The 19,756-nt window shown below is 34.8% G+C and overlaps 1 protein-coding gene across 1 annotated transcript in view; it reads right to left on the reverse strand.

Moving 5' to 3' along the window:
- Positions 1 to 19,756, reverse strand: part of LOC6030994 — a 222,975-nt gene that overhangs the window by 4,351 nt on the left and 198,868 nt on the right. Inside the window, exons 7-9 of the mRNA XM_038261863.1 lie at positions 17,781 to 17,979; positions 5,284 to 5,576; positions 1,147 to 1,231 (exon numbers count right to left, since the gene is read on the reverse strand). Coding sequence (XP_038117791.1) covers positions 1,147 to 1,231; positions 5,284 to 5,576; positions 17,781 to 17,979 — 577 coding nt within the window. The remainder of the gene's footprint in view (positions 1 to 1,146; positions 1,232 to 5,283; positions 5,577 to 17,780; positions 17,980 to 19,756) is intronic.

Here is a 19,756-nt window from a genome sequence, read left to right on the forward strand (position 1 = left end):
GAGTGCAGCAGTGTTGCTAGTTTTCTTTTTATTTTCTCAAGTGGCTTTTTCAATATTTGAATAAACAAGCGACGGATCTTGAAATCTAAGGCTATCACGAAAACATGCGAAGGTCTCACTATCTATTCAGAGCCAAGTTCTTCATTTCTTCGACCAAGCCAACCGATAACCAAAAGCTGAAGAAGAATTATCTATCAGCAAAAACAAATCGCTGGAAAATATTTCGCTTCGCCATTCTCCACCCAAAGAAGCTGACCACCAATTGAACTGATAAGAGCCGATTCTCCTACAAGGGAACCCAACAACATCGCAGCGAATGGATTCCGACGCTATCTGGATTATTGTTAGTGGGATCCCGCGGTGAAGGGTGCGGGACTCGCCAAATAGAACAAATTTCGTTGATATCGTCGTCTTCGCCCGGTATGTCGGGAAACAATTGCCTCGAAGGGTAATCTAAATTTAATTAAATGGGAAACTGACCACCACTGCTGGCCGAGACCTCCTGTTGTGGGAATAGGTTCAAGGTCTGGTTTGAAGAATGCGTTCGTGGTACAAGCCGAGGAGGCAAATTCTTGAACCCCATTCAAATTTGTTGGCACAGTGGGATGGCTTTGAAAAGGTGGAATATTTTTGTCACGATTTGTGAGATTTGGCAACACTGCTTCGAAGGCCTATGCGTGAAGTGACAGATGATGGGTTACTCAATTTTGGGTACATTTGTTTTTGTTTTTGTAGTGCAACCGATTCTGTAGTTTTAACGTGTTAACACTATTAACGGAAAATGATCAGACAAAATTTAAAAATTCAAATTTGAAAAAATTAAAATTAAGCTTTAACCACTGTTCTCATTCCAAAAGATAAGCTTATTAAAAATAGTTCTCAGAATAGAGGCATCTTCTCCAGTAAGCTGAGCTATTTCTGGCATCGGCCCAATCCATTTTAGGCCACTTCCTCGCAGTAAACAATGCCCCGATTCTAGAGAACGGATACGCCGGATGACCTTCGCGTGCCGCAGCATAAACTGCGTGAGACCACGCTGGCTACCGCATAATTAAATGAATAAATATATTGCGCGAATGGTTACGGTGGGGACACTCTTGGCTAGTCAATGACTAACAACAACAAAAAAAAAGCAGCAAAACTTACCATATTTCTTGTTATCTTTGCCTTTGTCTGATTTTCCCCGTGGCAGTTTGACGCGGTTCTCGTCCTCGATGTCATCGTAGTCGGGCTAAAATGGGTGGGGATGTTGGAAGGCGGGGGTTGAGGATCGGAAGAGAAGAACAAACAAAGTGAGTTTCATTTTTAGAATAAATTTGCGTTTAGAAAGAAGATGTTCCCCGCTCGAAGGGGTTGACAGGCTGGTTGAGGAACTGTTTTTGACGGTGGCGGTCGCGGCTAGTGTTAATTAATTAGTAAACAACAGCGGGGGGAAAAAATGTCCAGGAAATGTCGCGGCTGAGAAGGTTTGTCGTTTTAGTTGATGAGCAGTCTGCTTAAAAAGTGCGAATCATGGCTGAACAGGATTATAACTAGATTGTGTACACGCACTTTTAAAATCACTCAGTTTTTGTCAAAACTGAACCTGATTAGAAATGAATAAATGGGGCATCTTTCAGATTTGAGTGAATTTAATTCAGAATTCAAAGAAAACTGAGTGATATTCACTCAGATCTGCGTGGAATTAACTCAAATTCGAGGTATGCCCCATTTACTCATTTCAGAGTACGTTTGTTTTGAGCATGAGCATGGTTGACTGCCAATGAGCAGCTACTCCGTTATTGACGGATCAGCTGAAGTTACACAATGAACCAACAGATGAATAGTGGGAGCTAACCACCCATGTAACATTTTTTCCCAGGAGTTCTACAAGAGCTCTTCAAGATAGCTACAGCATAGCAGTTTGGACCGCGGTAGGATGAAATTCTCTTCAAGTACTCTTCCAAACTCCTGAAGAAGTTTTGAAGAGAATTTTATCCTACCGCGGTCCAAACTGCTACGCTGTAGCTATCTTGAAGAGCTCTTGTAGAACTCCTGGAAAAAAATGTTACTTGGGCATCCTCATTGTATAACCCCTGAAGATCTCTGCTTTAAGTCAATACCGGCGCCCCCCCAAGGAGATGCAGTTCAACAAAGGTAGGAATGATAGTCCGATAGTTGAAGTTGCAGACTCATCAGACACAGAGTTTGTCGCTCTATACCTGTTGACACCGCATGAGACCGTTGAATCCACAGCATCTCCTTCAAGCATCACGGGAAGTGGGGGAATTGTGTTAGTAGGGGAAGGAAAGGAAAGGTCAGGATTCATCTTGGTAGATGATATGACCAGAAAGTGAAACAATCGTTGCCTTCCGAGCTACGACGCTATGAGAAGGACTTATCAATCGCGTATTTTTTACTTCTTACCGCCGGCGTGCCATCCGAGCAACGATGCTTTGGGATGGGCTTTCAAAACGAAATGAAATTTGAATGAACGCATTATTCGGTGACGTACAATTTAAAATAGATCCGGATTCATTATTGGTAGATGATATGACCAAAAAGTGAAACATTATCGCTGCCTTCCGAGTTGCGACGCTTTGAGAAGGATTTATCAATTCCTCAATCGCGTATTATGTTTAACTTCTTACCGCCGGCGTGCCATCCGAGCAACGATGCTATGGGATGGGCTTTCAAAATGAAATGAAAATATAAAACATAATTCAACGACGCGAATCTCTATTTCAATGCTTTCCCGATCTACTTCTCGCGGGTTCGCGCGCGCCTATTCACACTTCGATCGATCCAACGAACACCACACGACTGATGGCCCAACTTCTCTGGCCACACATTTCAGAGTACGTTTGTTTTTGACGAAAACTGAGTGATTTTCAAAATGTGTGTAGAATTATTAGTTGTATATTGAGTTGTCTTCCTCGAACGCGTAAAATGACAAGTTTTTCCATGAATTACACACTAAATTATGGCAGCGTACTAGATTTGTTGCTGAAAAATCTGTGTTTTTGTATGGCTCTCAATTCTGACTAGAAAAAACTAAAAAATTCATTGCGAATTTTTTTGAACCCATTTTTGTAAATAGTAACCTGGATATGAGAAATTCTCTACCAACTCACACGAAATTTTCCGATCCTACTCAGGAATGAGTAAGTGGGATAAATAACAGATTAGAGAAAATTCGATTTTTAGTGATTTCGTATGACGATTTTTTCTTCGAAAACCGTACTAAAATATCAACTTTGTCTTCAATTTTTTTAATGTTTTCGGAGATTGAGAAATATTCCCAAGTTCATTTTTAGAAAACAATTTCCTTGTATTTTGTTTGCAATTACCATGCGTGTACAGTTTTTTTTCCAAAAATGTACATTTCAAACTCTATTTTTATTTCCATTTATCTGAGTAATTTTTACAAGTTCAAATTTCTTGTTATTGAATTTATATTTAATAATTTTAATTTCAATTGATTGTAATCAATTTCTAAAACCGACAAGGTCAATATCAATTGTATTTAAAAGTTTTGTCTCTCTCCTTGATTTTTTTCACTAAAAATCAGGAAGCATTTTTGTTGTTAAAACTACATTTTCATTTATTTTTCAAACTGTTACATCTATATTCAAATAGATTACTAATTATAAGATCATAAAACAAATTCAAGCTAAAACTTCAAAAATTTGGCAGAAAAAGTATCAAAAAAGGATTTAGGCATCATAATAATCATTAAACCGCAAATAGATGGTTGAATATATTTTTTCACAAAAAAATTAAATCTTCATAAAATAAATTTTGAAAGTGTCCAAAAGGTTAACTATGGAAAAACGTTGTTGAAGACCATTCATAAACCACTTAGACACTTTTTATGGAAATCAATTTTCAAATTTTGAGCCTAGCAAAAAAGTAATATAATGTGTCGCTTGAATTATTTAGTTTAACTGTTTTTGTTTTATAATAAAATATTATAAGTACAGTCATCCCCACTATTTTTAGAATCATCATTTGGACATTCTCATGCTATTTCACTAGCAAAATTAGAATTTTTCAAACAAAAAACTGCTTTTTAATACTATTTTATTCAGAGCAGCAAAACACCTCCTCTAAATTGCCCGTTCCATAATTGTGTGATGTTATTGTTCCTCCCACAATTATTTGTGAAACACCTGAATTTAACTGATATTTTCGCAAAATATTTGATTAGACCATCAATAAAACATTACTTACACAGTGAAAAATTGTGTAAATTTGGAAGCTGTGAGTTTGGAAGGTTGAATATTACTTATTTAATGATGTAATTTTACCTCAATTAAGACTGAAAAAGTGACATTACATCATAAAAGTGGTAAAATTAAAAAATTTCTGATGTAAAATTACATCTTTTATTCCAGACATAAAAGATGTACCCCTTCCCAGATGTAATATTACCACGATTTTTTTTCTGTTTAGCTTAAGTTTCATTGGTCTCAGTGCGTGTCCAGTAGGGTGCCCAGAAAAAAATGACCCCCTACTCCACCGTGCGGAACACGTTTTTTTTTGTTATTCTATGCATCTGTGTAAATTTTGAGCAAAATTGGATGATATTAACCCAATTGATACCCGAGCCTAAAGTTAGTGGAAAAAATGGTTTTCATACAAAAATGACTTTTTTTAAAATCGCTAATAACTTTTCAGGATCGAGTTTTACAGCTTTGGTATGTTCTATAAAGTTGTAGAGCATTAAATTTTCAAAAAGAATTTCACTTTTGGGAATATTTGGATGGAAGTAGCGCACCGTACAGACCAAACCGTAAGAAACTTTTCGATTTTTCCCATACAAACTTCACCTCCAGTCATAATTTTCTAAAAAGTTATCATAAATGAATGAATTTGTAAAAGCCAATTTCGGATTATTCAAAACATTTATTGTAAAACACAAAGTTTTTTACCGAATTCAGTAAATTTTGCAGATTTTTCAACTGCCGAATAGTTCGGTAAACTGAAAACTACCGAATTTGGTAGAATCTTATCGAAATTCGGTAATGAAGTTCGTTATGGTTCATCTTACTACCGATCTAAACTATACCGATTTCTCAACTACCGAATTCGGTAAAAAATCTAATTGTGTATGTTAGAAGAAATTTTTAAGAATAATTTTATGTTAAATAAGTAGATTTAATATAGTCCTTGTCGAGTTAAAGTTGTCCAGGAAAGAAGAGAACAGAAAAGGTGTTGAAACTGCTGAAAGTCAGAACTAAACATTAATAAACATACAATAAAAAATGTCAAAAAACCTCCCACCAATCCCGCGTCACCCACCTTCACCATCTCGTGCGACGCGTACAGATTGTCCCGCGGCGGAAGTTTCGGCGGCTTTTCGCTGCGCCGCTGTCCCATCATCTGCTGGCCACCGCCACCGACGCCGCCGCCCTGCATCAGGTGCTCCCGGGACGCCATGACGCCACCGACGGCGACTCCCCCGACCAGACCGCTGCCGCTGGCCCCGAAGCCGGAACTTCCGGAGCTGCCGCCGCCGTTGCCGGCCACACTGTACGGGTCCTCGTCCGGGATCGGGATGCGCGGCCGGTTCTTGATGTCCACCGGGCGATGAACTGTGGTGAGGGAGAGAAGGAATAAAACTCGAAATTAGCATGATTTTTTTCCCGCGGGGGAAGGAAACTGGTTCTCCAGGTGAGAAAGAGGAATGCAAATTGGTCCAGGATAAATGTCAGACGGACTCGGCTTCGGGCTTCGGGGGATCTTCTGTGCTTCTGTGCGATTAGTCGCGGCAGTTTTTGGCGTTAGAAAAAGATTAAGTCGAGAGAACGTGCGGAAAAAGGGAACGACGCTGCAAGATGCGATGATTTGTGTGGGATTCTTTTATGTGTCTCAGCCTCGTAAGGTTGAGAAGATAAAAAGTTTTGACATTTAGTGATAAAGGAACATTGCTGGCTTGCTAAAAGGCAGAAAATCTTTTATTGCAAATTATGGGTTCGTCGCTTGCGAAGAGAGACTTCAGATGCGGTGGTGGTGGAGTCGAAAATTGAATTTATACACGATTAGTTGATTCTTGCTGACGGATTTTATTGAATTTTGTCGTTTGGAATTTTCTAGATGATTGGATTGCGATATTTTAAGGTTAAAGCTCTGATTATATCATGTCTTTTTTGATTTCAATTTTCAGGGGTTAAAAATTTGGAATAACAAGCGGGGTATTTTTGAATTAAAATAAAGTCGAAATCGACGCTTTGATGTTATTGGGTGCCTTAAAAAAGGCTTATTGCAGAATATTGACAAAAATTCTTAATGTTTTGCCTTCCTCACATTACTGAGGAAAGGCTATAAAATCACTCGAAAAATGAATTTCTTAATTTGACAACCTAGACCCACCTTCACGTATACATATCGACTCAGAATCATGTTCTGAGCAAATGTCTGTGTGGATGTGTGTAATTGGGTGGACATAAAATTGTCACTCGATTATCTCCGGACTGGATGAACGGATTTTGACCGTATTAGTCTCATTCGATCCGCTGACAGTTTTCGTGAGTTGCGCGTATTCACCGACAGATGGCCAGTGGGCCTCGTCGGATCCGCCCATTAATTACGCAACTCAAAATTTGCATGGGAAACTTTTTTTTCGTGACGGCTTTCGCGGCACGCTCCTTTCAACTGTTCTAGACTAATATTTGGACGAGGCGTATCGCTAAACAAGTTTTTTACAAAAATGATTCCAAACTGCTTATTTTGTCGTTTTAAACCGAAATAAGGCAAAAATATTTTTTATTAAAACTATTCGCCATTTTCAAAAATTTGTCTAGATAATATCAAAGGCCGCCATCTTAGGCCCACTGGGCCCACAAAAAGAGGTACGCTCAGTTTGTATGGGAGCTGTCAACATGCTCCCGGGCTGCATAAGTCTCTATTTTAAATCAGCAAGTTTAGCAAAGTACTTCAAAAGTTATGCTAAAAAAACAATTTTGGCGTACAGACGTGCCTCGGTTTAGCACCGCATATGGGGGATGCAAAACCGAGGCGTGCATAACCGTGGCACAGAGCTTATGGGATTTTTGCTATATGGGAGACATTGGCTTTAATCGTACGAAAAATCATGCAAACATCAAAAATTATAGTGTTTTGGAATCGGGATGATGTCAGCTATCCATTAAAATTATTATTTCATGAAAGTTTTCACAAAAATACGTATTTTTCCTGTATTTCGAAAATGCATATTTTTTTTCCTAAAGAGCAGTTCTCTAGGATTTCGGTCATTCGATTTTTTTTGTATTTTTTAATCCGACTGAAACTTTTTTGGTGCCTTCGGTATGCCCAAAGAAGCCATTTTGCATCATTAGTTTGTCCATATAATTTTCCATACAAATTCGGCAGCTGTCCATACAAAAATGATGTATGAAAATTCAAAAATCTGTATCTTTTGAAGGAATTTTTTGATCGATTTGGTGTCTTCGGCAAAGTTGTAGGTATGGATACGGACTACACTGGAAAAAATAATACACGGTAAAAAAAAATTTGGTGATTTTTTTATTTAACTTTTTATCACTAAAACTTGATTTACAAAAAAACACTATTTTTAATTTTTTTTATTTTTTGATATGTTTTAGAAGGCATAAAATGCCAACTTTTCAGAAATTTCCAGGTTGTGCAAAAAATCACTGACCGAGTTATGAATTTTTTAATCAATACTGATTTTTCAAAAATCGAAATTTTGGTCGTAAAATTTTTCAACTTCATTTTTCGATGTAAAATCAAATTTGCAATCAAAAGTACTTTACTGAAATTTTGATAAAGTGCACCGTTTTCAAGTTATAGCCATATTTAAGTGACTTTTTGAAAATAGTCGCAGTTTTCATTTTTAAATTAGTGCACATGTTTGCCCAGTTTTGAAAAAAATATTTTTGAAAAGCTGAGAAAATTCTCTATATTTTGCTTATTTGGACTTTGTTGATACGACCTTTAGTTGCTGAGATATTGCAATGCAAAGGTTTAAAAATAGGAAAATTGATGTTTTCTAAGTTTCACCCAAACAACCCACCATTTTCTATCGTCAATATCTCAGCAACTAATGGTCCGATTTTCAATGTTAATATATGAAACATTTGTGAAATTTTCCGATCTCTTCGAAAAAATATTTTTGGAATTTTCAAATCAAGACTAACATTTCACAAAGGCCAAACATTCAATATTACGCCCTTTTAAAATGTTTGTCTTGATTTGAAAATTCAAAAATATTTTTTCGAAAAGATCGGAAAATTTCACAATTGTTTCATATATTAACATTGAAAATCGGACCATTAGTTGCTGAGATATTTACGATAGAAAATGGTGGGTTGTTTGGGTGAAACTTAGAAAACATCAATTTTCCTGTTTTTAAACCTTTGCATTGCAATATCTCAGCAACTAAAGGTCGTATCAACATAGTCGAATAAGCAAAATATAGAGAATTTTCTCAGCTTTTCAAAATATTTTTTCAAAACTGGGCAAACATGTGCACTAATTTAAAAATGAAAACTGCGACTATTTTCAAAAAGTCACTTAAATATGGCTATAACTTGAAAACGGTGCCCTTTATCAAAATTTTAGTAAAGTACTTTTGATTGCAAATTTGATTTTACATCGAAAAATGAAGTTGAAAATTTTACGACCAAAATTTCGATTTTTGAAAAATCAGTATTGATTAAAAATTCATAACTCGGTCAGTGATTTTTGCACAACCTGGAAATTTCTGAAAAGTTGGCATTTTATGTCTTCTAAAACATATCAAAAAATAAAAAATTAAAAATAGTGTTTTTTGTAAATCAAGTTTTAGTGATAAAGTTAAATAAAAAATCATCAAATTTTTTTACCGTGTATTATTTTTCCAGTGTAGTCCGTATCCATACCTACAACTTTGCCGAAGACACCAAATCGATCAAAAATTCCTTCAAAAGATACAGATTTTGAATTTTCATACATCATTTTTGTATGGACAGCTGCCGAATTTGTATGGAAAATTATATGGACAAACTAATGATGCAAAATGGCTTCTTTGGGCATACCGAAGGCACCAAAAAAGTTTCAGCCGGATTAAAAAATACAAAAATTAAAATTGAAGAAAAAAGACCGATTTCGTAGAGAATTGCTCTAAAGAAACCAACAATATATTGTAATTCCAATATGGGTATCAAATGATCAGGGTTTTTTCATACATTTTGGATGTAACAATAACATTTTTTGAAAATACTCAAAATTTTCACAAAACTACGTATTTTCGAAAAAAATACTCAAAATTTCAATTTTTACAATATGGGTATCAAACGATCGGAATTTTTTCATACATTTCGAATGTAATAACAACATTTTTAGAAAATACTGAAAATTTTCACAAAACTACGGATTTTCGAAAAAATACTCAAAATTTCCATTTTTACAATATGGGTATCAAACGATCGGAATTTTTTCATACATTTCAAATGTAATAACAACATTTTTAGAAAATACTCAAAATTTTCACAAAACTACGTATTTAAAAAAAAATACTTAAACTTCAATTTTTACAATATGGGTATCAAACGATCGGGATTTTTTCATACATGTCGAATGTAATAACAACATTTTTAGAAAATACTCAAAATTTTCACAAAACTACGTATTTTCGAAAAAAATACTCAAAATTTCGATGTTTGCAATAATGGGTATCAAACGATCGGGATTTTTTCATACGTTTCGAATGTAATAACATTTTTAGAAAATACTCAAAATTTTCACAATACTACGAATTTTTGAAAAAAAAGTACTCAAAATTTCCGGTTTTACAATGTGGGTATCAAACAATCGGGATTTTTTCATACATTTCGAATGTAATAACAACATTTTTAGAAAATACTAAAAAATTTCACAAAACTACGTATTTTTTTTTACGTATAAAATTTCCGTTGACGATACAAAGAAACAATTAATGAATAAATCTCAACCATGTTATACTCATATTGTTAAAAAACTGAAATTTGGGGTATTTTTTTAAAAAACGTAGTTTTGTGAAAATTTGGATATTTTCACAAATTTGTGTTAAAACTTTTGAAATGTATAAAAAAATCCCGAACATTTGATACCTCTTGTGAAAACCGAAAATTTTGAGTATTTTTTTCAAAAATATGTAGTTTTGTGAAAACTTTGAGTATTTTAATTTTTACTTTCGAAATGTATTAAAAATCCCGATTGTTTGATACCCATATTGCAAATATTGAAATTTCGAGTATTTTTTTGAAAATACGTAGTTTTGTGAAAATTTTGAGTATTTTCTAAAATGTTGTTATTACATTCGAAATGTAAAAAATCCCGATCGTTTGATACCCATATTGTAAATATTGAAATTTTTAGTATTTTTTTGAAAATACGTAGTTTTGTGAAAATTATGAGTATTTAAAAATGCTGTTATTAAATTCGAATTGTATGAAAAAATCAAGATCGTTTGATACCCACATTGTAAAAACGGAAATTTTGAGTACCTTTTTTCAAAAATTCGTAGTTTTGTGAAAATTTTGAGTATTTTCTAAAAATGTTGTTAATACATTCGAAATGTATGAAAAAATCCCAATCGTTTGATACCCATATTGTAAAAATTAAAATTTTGAGTATTTTTTTCGAAAATCCGTAGTTTTGTGATAATTTTCAGTATTTTCTAAAAATGTTGCTATTACATTCGAAATGTATGAAAAAATCTCGATCGTTTGATCGTAGTTTTGTGAAAGTTTTGAGTATTTTCTAAAAATGTTATTGTTACATCCAAAATGTATGAAAAAAAACCAAATCATTTGATACCCATATTGCAATATCAATATATTTTTGGTTTCTTTAGAGAAAAAATATGCATTTTCAAAATACAGGAAAAATACGTATTTTTGTAAAAAATTTCATGAAATTATAATTTTAATGGATAGCTGATATCATCCCGATTCCAAAACACTATAATTTTTGATGTTTGCATGAATATTCATAGAATTATAGCCAATGTCTCCCATATAGCCAAAATCCCATAAGCTCTGTGCTTCAGTTAAGCATTGGGCAGTGCTTAACCGAGGCAGCTGAACGGTGCAAAACCGGGGCAGTGCAAAACCGAGGCGTGCAAAACCGAGGCATGACTGTATATCCGGAAGATTGTTAAAAGGGTGGTTTTTGCAAGAAAACCTATCCTGTTATAAATTTTCAGAAAGGTATTGAAAAGACCTTTCCAATGAACCAAAAACATTAAAGATCTGACAACCTTATCAAAAGTTATAAGCCCTTAAGTGTTATTTATACACTTTTTGGAGGCCGGATCTCAGATATTTCAATGAAAATGATTTCCTGGTTTATCATGCGACCTGTTGTTAGTTAGATAATCAAAAGACCTTTCAAATGAGCCTAAAACATCGAGGATCTGACAACCCTATCAAAAGTTATCAGCACTTAAGTGTTATTTATACACTTTTTGGAGGCCGGATTTCAGATATTGTGATAGAAATATTGTCTGAATCTTCCATTTGCACTATCGTGGGAAAGGTTTTTTATCAGACCTTGCTGATGAGCCAGAAATTTTGAAGGTTTGCGAACCCTATCAAAAGAAATGAGTGATAAAGTTGATTTGTTAGTCATGTTAAGAGGGAATGATGCTTTTTTTTTTACTGAATGTATTGACTCTATGGATATGAGGAAGGCAACAACCACCTAAAGGTAGATTAAGTAACGTTTTTACCTTGAAATAAACATTAATTTAAATCGCGATCTGATGATACTTCATAGCTACTCCATCTAAGTTAGTAAGGTGCAGCAAATTAGATCAAATACGCTTCTATTGGCACAGAGCTAGATTTCCTCTGTTATTATAACGGTATGCACAACTTTGTCAACCCATCCAAAGAAAAAAAAGGCATCCATTCGTAGAATAATTACCTCACCTCTCAGGTTGTTGTGATCTCTCAGGCAAATAAGTGCGTCATCTGGAGTAAGAATGTCTCAACGACGTCTCAACCTAACTGTTCGTTCAGAAAGAGCAAACAATCCCTCCACAGCCAGAGTATAATTAAAATATGCAAACAATGAGGTTCCAGCCTCAATCCTTGATGGTTGAGGAGGGGTTTGCACTTCATCAAATTTTAATAGTCTTGGACGGGGAGTTCTGACCGGAACCGGTCAAACAATCTCAGCCAACGACGACGCCGACGAGGAGGAGGTGCGCAGAACAAACAGAAATTCCCCAGAACGTGACCCAAAATCGGTCATCATCGCACAAACTAAAAAAAAGTTGAAAAAAGTGCGACTTTTATCTTGTTCTTGGCTTTGAAGAATCTCTCTTTGTATGCTTGGCACCGTTCTGGAGGAATAAAAAAAAAGTATATTTGAGTGACTGCGAAGACGTTGAGTACATAAATTATCCGATGACGACAAGTGGCTAGTCGGCAGGTTCAACGGCCACGATGGCAGCTTTATGGGTCTGCGACAGAAAGAACAAAAACGAAATTTAGGTTCTTGCGTGGAATACTAATTAACGCACCGAAATGGGGATGCTGCGTTCTGCGGAGAGAGAAACTAATTGTCCGTCACTTTCCCGGGACTCGGTGTTCCAGAAGCCGAGATTCCAATCTTGTGTTGAAATGTTAACTGCTTCGAAGGGCTCGGCAGGCATAACAAATGGCACACACACACAAAAAAAAGCTTGTATTGTCGAACTTGCTGCGTCGTGTAATTTGTCAAACCGAATTGTTGATACTCAATTTGCTGCTGCGGCAAGTGCAGTTGATGAGATGGGACTCGCTGAAGATGGGGCTGGGCAAGGTAATTTAAAATTTTGATTGAATTTGGCTTGCTTTTTTGTGGTTGAAGTAGAATTTTTAAATTGTTTGTTTGTTTTTAGTGTTTGTTGGTCACATTCCCATCCGTGAAGGTATGTTTTTCTCGTCTTTTAAAGCATGCTGCAGTAATTATGTGGAACATGATTTTCACATTTTAACCACGTTATCTGAATTTATCCGCATGTTCAAGCAGGGGTGCTCAAAGTTTCCAACTCGGGATCGAAATTCGAAAAGGTTTTCAGCATTTTTTCCATAAATAGTAAGAAAAAAATTGTCAAAATTGTCAAAATTGTCAAAATTGTCAAAATTGTCAAAATTGTCAAAATTGTCAAAATTGTCAAAATTGTCAAAATTGTCAAAATTGTCAAAATTGAGAAAAATTGTCAAAATTGTCAAAATTGTCAAAATTGTCAAAATTGTCAAAATTGTCAAAATTGTCAAAATTGTCAAAATTGTCAAAATTGTCAAAATTGTCAAAATTGTCAAAATTGTCAAAATTGTCAAAATTGTCAAAATTGTCAAAAGTGTCAAAATTGCCAAAATTGTCAAAATTGTCAAAATTGTCAAAATTGTCAAAATTGTCAAAATTGTCAAAATTGTCAAAATTGTCAAAATTGTCAAAATTGTCAAAATTGTCAAAATTGTCAAAATTGTCAAAATTGTCAAAATTGTCAAAATTGTCAAAATTGTCAAAATTGTCAAAATTGTCAAAATTGTCAAAATTGTCAAAATTGTCAAAATTGTCAAAATTGTCAAAATTGTCAAAATTGTCAAAATTGTCAAAATTGTCAAAATTGTCAAAATTGTCAAAATTGTCAAAATTGTCAAAATTGTCAAAATTGTCAAAATTGTCAAAATTGTCAAAATTGTCAAAATTGTCAAAATTGTCAAAATTGTCAAAATTGTCAAAATTGTCAAAATTGTCAAAATTGTCATAATTGTCAAAATTGTCAAAATTGTCAAAATTGTCAAAATTGTCAAAATTGTCAAAATTGTCAAAATTGTCAAAATTGTCAAAATTGTCAAAATTGTCAAAATTGTCAAAATTGTCAAAATTGTCAAAATTGTCAAAATTGTCAAAATTGTCAAAATTGTCAAAATTGTCAAAATTGTCAAAATTGTCAAAATTGTCAAAATTGTCAAAATTGTCAAAATTGTCAAAATTGTTAAAATTGTCAAAATTGTCAAAATTGTCAAAATTGTCAAAATTGTCAAAATTGTCAAAATTGTCAAAATTGTCAAAATTGTCAAAATTGTCAAAATTGTCAAAATTGTCAAAATTGTCAAAATTGTCAAAATTGTCAAAATTGTCAAAATTGTCAAAATTGTCAAAATTGTCAAAATTGTCAAAATTGTCAAAATTGTCAAAATTGTCAAAATTGTCAAAATTGTCAAAATTGTCAAAATTGTCAAAATTGTCAAAATTGTCAAAATTGACAAAATTGACAAAATTGACAAAATTGACAAAATTGTCAAAATTGTCAAAATTGTCAAAATTGTCAAAATTGTCAAAATTCTCAAAATTGTCAAAATTCTCAAAATTGTCATAGTTGTCATAGTTGTCAAAATTGTCAAAATTGTCAAAACTGTCAATTGGCGATTGTTCACGCTCCATACAAAAATTATTTTATTTGTGGTTGTAATTTCCAAAAAAGTGTGGTTTGTGAATGGTTCCAAACCAAATTTAATATAGTTACTATTTTTTAAACGATTGAAAGCTCTGGGCGTTAGAGGGTTAAATATCAAAGAAATTGTATTGAATTATACTGACCTTTGTAGAGAAAAGTTCAATGTTCCCATGAAATTATTTTATAGTTTGTTAAAAGTTTTTTTTGCACTGATATTACGAAAACTTTGATAAATTTAATTTATTTTAAATTTCTCAATGCGTCATGATTTTCTCAATAAAAATTAGTTCAAATCGGAAAACAAGTAAGATTTTTTGGATTTTTGGGATAATACTTGAATAGGAATAAATAGAATTATTTTTCAATAATGTTTAATTCTTATTAAAACATCAATCAAAAATAACTTCCTCTATTTTGTTTAAAGCTAATTTGGACAAAACGTCAAATTTAAACGGGTTTCCTTCTAAGCTAAAAGACCAAGTTAAACAAAGATTTAAATGTGACATTTTTTTGAATGAAACATTGAAACAAGCAACTTACAAAAATCACAAATCCGAAATTTGTAAGAATTATTAAACATATTTTTTAATCTTCCAAATAATCATAATATTTATTTTTCTTCAATTGTGTTAAAAAAATATGGAAAAAACTTATTCAATAAAATAAAAATTTAAATAAATCATCCACAACAATGTCTCTCAAATGCAATAAATTGATTGTTTTATTAATGGGTAATTCTCTACCAACTCACACGAAATCGGGAAAAGTTGCCCCGACCCCTCTTCGATTTGCGTGAAACTTTGTCCTAAGGGGTAACTTTTGTCCCTGATCACGAAACCGAGGTCCGTTTTTTGATATCTCGTGACGGAGGGGCGGTACGACCCCTTCCATTTTTGAACATGCGAAAAATGAGGTGTTTTTCAATAATTTGCAGCCTGAAACGGTGATGAGATAGAAATTTGGTGTCAAAGGGACTTTTATGTAAATTAGACGCCCGATTTGATGGCGTACTCAGAATTCCGAAAAACGTATTTTCATCGAAAAAACACTAAAAAGTTTTAAAATTCTCCCATTTTCCGTTACTCGACTGTAAAAATTTTGGAACATGTCATTTTATGGGAAATTTAATGTACTTTTCGAATCTACATTGTCCCAGAAGGGTCATTTTTCATTTAGAACAAAATTTTTCATTTTAAAATTTCGTGTTTTTCTAACTTTGCAGGGTTATTTTTTAGAGTGTAACAATGTTCTACAAAGTTGTAGAGCAGACAATTACAAAAATTTTGATATATAGACATAGGGGTTTGCTAATAAACATCACGAGTTATCGCGATTTTACGAAAAAAAGTTTTGAAAAAGTTACTTTTTGCGTTTCTCTTTGTTTCGTCGTCCGTGTCTGTCGCGGGTGACCATGAACGGCCATGATCGATGACGACCAACTTTTTCAAAACTTTTTTTCGTAGAATCGCGATAACTCGTGATGTTTATTAGCAAACCCCTTATGTCTATATATCAAAATTTTTGTAATTGTCTGCTCTACAACTTTGTAGAACATTGTTACACTCTAAAAAATAACCCTGCAAAGTTAGAAAAAACACGAAATTTTAAAATGAAAAATTTTGTTCTAGATGAAAAATGACCCTTCTGGGACAATGTAGATTCGAAAAGTACATTAAATTTCCCATAAAATGACATGTTCCAAAATTTTTACAGTCGAGTAACGGAAAATGGGAGAATTTTAAAACTTTTAGTGTTTTTTCGATGAAAATACGTTTTTCGGAATTCTGAGTACGCCATCAAATCGGGCGTCTAATTTTACATAAAAGTCTCTTTGACACCAAATTTCTATCTCATCACCGTTTCAGGCTGCAAATTATTGAAAAACACCTCTTTTTCACATGTTCAAAAATGGAAGGGGTCGTACCGCCCTCCGTCACGAGATATCAAAAAACGGACCTCGGATTCGTGATCAGGGACAAAAGTTACCCCTTAGGACAAAGTTTCACGCAAATCGAAGAGGGGTCGGGGCAACTGCTGTGTGAGTTGGCGGAGAATTACCCTAATATATCACTCCACTCAGCAGCTCCCATTAAGCAACCACCGTGTCCAGGAAGAACATTCCGCGCACCATCGGTAAGCAAAATTGTAGTCCCATATTGGATTGTCTTGTTACTCATAGTTCAACACTCCCTTTTGAAGTCTCTCGCTCGCGTCGTCATCACCATCTCATTCGTCAGTCGAACTGCGCGCAGCTACTCCAAGTTCGTGGCAAACAAATCGCCTTTTATTGTTCAATCATAAAACTTTATTGTAATAATGGGCAAGCATAAATAAGAGGACCCCCGTTAAAGGTCCGCACTGTATTGTTCACAACCACAACCCGGATGATAGCGCGCGAAATGTCAAACTTGTTGGGAAAGGGTGAGATCTGGACCACGCGAGGACACGTGCCCCAACGCGCGTAATCGGACACCGCCTGCTGTAGAACATTCCACGTGACGTGATTCTAACGGTACCCCGCGGTCATCACGTAACGTTGTTCTGGTCCAAGTGTCCCAGAGTCGAAACAATTAATTACCGCGACCACAGGTTCCACGACAGAGAGTCCGGCTGGAGTCACGGGGCGGTGACAACATGTCGAGATCAGAACAAGCTGATACTGCCTTCGGATGGGTCGCTACAAATTTCATAATAGTTACGGCGGGGGTCTCCCTCTCTCTCTCTCGCGGAGTGGTCACGTGTTGAAGCCATAACCCACCACGGTAGGGGTACGTTACCGAACATTGGAGAGATCGCTACCGAGTAGATAAAGATGGCAGGCACACAGAGTGGAGGCCCCAGAACTTCGATCAGTTTGAGCGCGTTATTGTTTGCTCGAGAACGTCAGTCGCCGATAATGGAACCATAATTTAGAACCTCGTCGTGGCCGTCGAAGGATGCTGTGTGGGAGATTTCGCGGAACAAAAGCACGGAAGGTCAACCCAGCGCACATGGGGAAGATGATTTGGGCGGTGATTCCGGTTCTTGCGATCGTCATGAAAATCCCATTAGGAAAAATGATATCACGATGACAGGCTTTCGGCGCACTAAATGGCAGCCAAGTTTGTAACTGTTGTTTTTTTTCCGGCGCAGCGAGGATTAGAGAATAGAGCACGGAACAGTTATGGGAACCTGGGTCGTTTGGGTGTAACGGAGTTGAACCTTTGTTCAAGTTCACATTTAGATGTAGGCCTTAGATACTCAGAAGATTCCTTGAACGATTTGCTTATAAGATATTGTCAACTAACCAGAATTGCTACAATTTGCATTCATTTCCCAAGTCTCATCCCAAAAAAAAACAATAAATCTTCAAAATACTCACCTGGTGGCAGTTTGCTCTTGAGCATGTCCATCGCGACCACGTTGATGATGAGCACCCAGATCGGGCAGTCCAGCACGTCGTTCTCCGACTTGACGAACGCGATCGCCGACAGGCACTGCGTCTCGAGCCGGCGGCGGTCCGGGTAGGCCCGGCGCAGCTCGCGGTTCACGTTGGACTGGAACTTCTTCATGTCGAATAACTGAGGGGGAAGAGGAAATACGGGTTAGTTTTTGAGTTCTTTTTGGGATTTCTGAAATCTAAACAGGGTCATTTAACAGAAAATTTAGTTCAAAATTAACAAAACATCTTGTTAAAATACAATTAGAGTGTACTATTTGACCGATAAGTCGAATATACACGCTAACTTCAAAATTAGGAAAATTTCAAATATTCCAGGATTTTTAAAAACTTTAATACATAAAAACCTACTAATAACTGAACACTAGATCATAAAGCAGGTATTTGACTATGCCAAAAAAAACAAACAAACTCGCATACATTTTGAGTTGTGAACGAGTTTGGCTAACTGTCAAACACGAAAAAGTGCGAGTTTGTTAGTTTTTTTTGTCATAGTCTGCTTAAACAGTTCTGCAATTATCAACATTCCATTGCCAACAAAATTATAGACAAATTGCCAAAAAAAATCTAGAATTCTTCGTTTTTGACTGCTGCTCGTTGAAAAATTTCTGAATTTTTATTTTTTGTAATTTTCACAAAAAGACTAATTTACACAGTAAAAATATTAATTTTTGGAAGGTAGATATTTTTTAATTGAATAATACCTCTTTTTCGATGACCTTAATTATTATTACCAGTTTATGTGGAAACAGTGAAATTACACATGAAAAGAAGTAAATTTACTTATGTTTAGTTATAATCATAGATTATTTCTGACACAACATTCTTCAATGTAATGTTACCATGATTGTTTTTCATTGTGTAAGTGGCGCTTATTAAAACTATTTTTTTTCTCAATATTTAGGAAGTAGTAACACAGCAACAAAAAAATGTATCAACAAAGTTCAAAAAATAATTATAGGAATTTTCTTAACAATTAAATTTCACAAAAATTTATTTTTCTTCGCGAAACATTTTTAAAATGCAAAAATTCATCAAAATAATATTTCAATAAAAATAACCTTCAAATATGGTTCATTTCTAGAGTTTTTTTTTCAAAAGGTCCTAAAAACATATGAAAAACAAAAGCTTATTGGAACTTTTCAACAAAAAATCTAGATATTTATATAGTAATTTTCTGTAATGTGTAATTCTTCTGAATTTAGGCCATGGATTATTTTTCGTATTTCTTTTGACTAAAAAAAGGATAAAAAAAGTTGTGCTACGACCCAGCAAGGGCATAAATTACATGGCAGTGTTGCCGAGTTTGATATAAATTCACGTTTTATCAACTTAGAAAACACGACCAAAGCAAAGTTTTATTTTATTTTATATTTCCAAATTGTATTTATAATCGAATAGAACTTTACATACGTTATCGAGATTAATTCATCTAATTTGTAAAAAATGCATTTTAAATGTGTGTGTGTGTGTGTGCAACCAACCAAACGGGACCACGCGGTCACTTCTTACAAATTGAGTTGTTTCCATGTATTTTTAGATCTACATTCTATACATGCAAATAACTCGCATAGGCATTTGGAAAGTGTTAGCTCTGCCGAGCTTCGGTGACCCATTTCTACGCTGGCTAGCCGAGCGCGAGGTACTTCAGCTTTATCGACAAGCCCCGCCCTGAAGAACGTTTGGACCAATCGGATTCAAACGTTATTTAGAACTTCCGAACCCTTGTCAAATGGACAAGGACCCAGCGCGTATATAGTAACAGTAACAGTATTCCTAATTCCAGTCATAGCCTACCAAGTCGCGATGGCCTAGTGATTAGCATTTTTGCTTACCAATCCAAAGGACGGGGGATCGAACCCCGACTCGAGCGACTTTGATTTTTCGTTCATGTTCAG

This window comes from Culex quinquefasciatus, chromosome 3 (assembly GCF_015732765.1).
Source record: "Culex quinquefasciatus strain JHB chromosome 3, VPISU_Cqui_1.0_pri_paternal, whole genome shotgun sequence".
In the NCBI taxonomy this organism is placed as follows: Eukaryota; Metazoa; Arthropoda; class Insecta; order Diptera; family Culicidae; genus Culex; species Culex quinquefasciatus.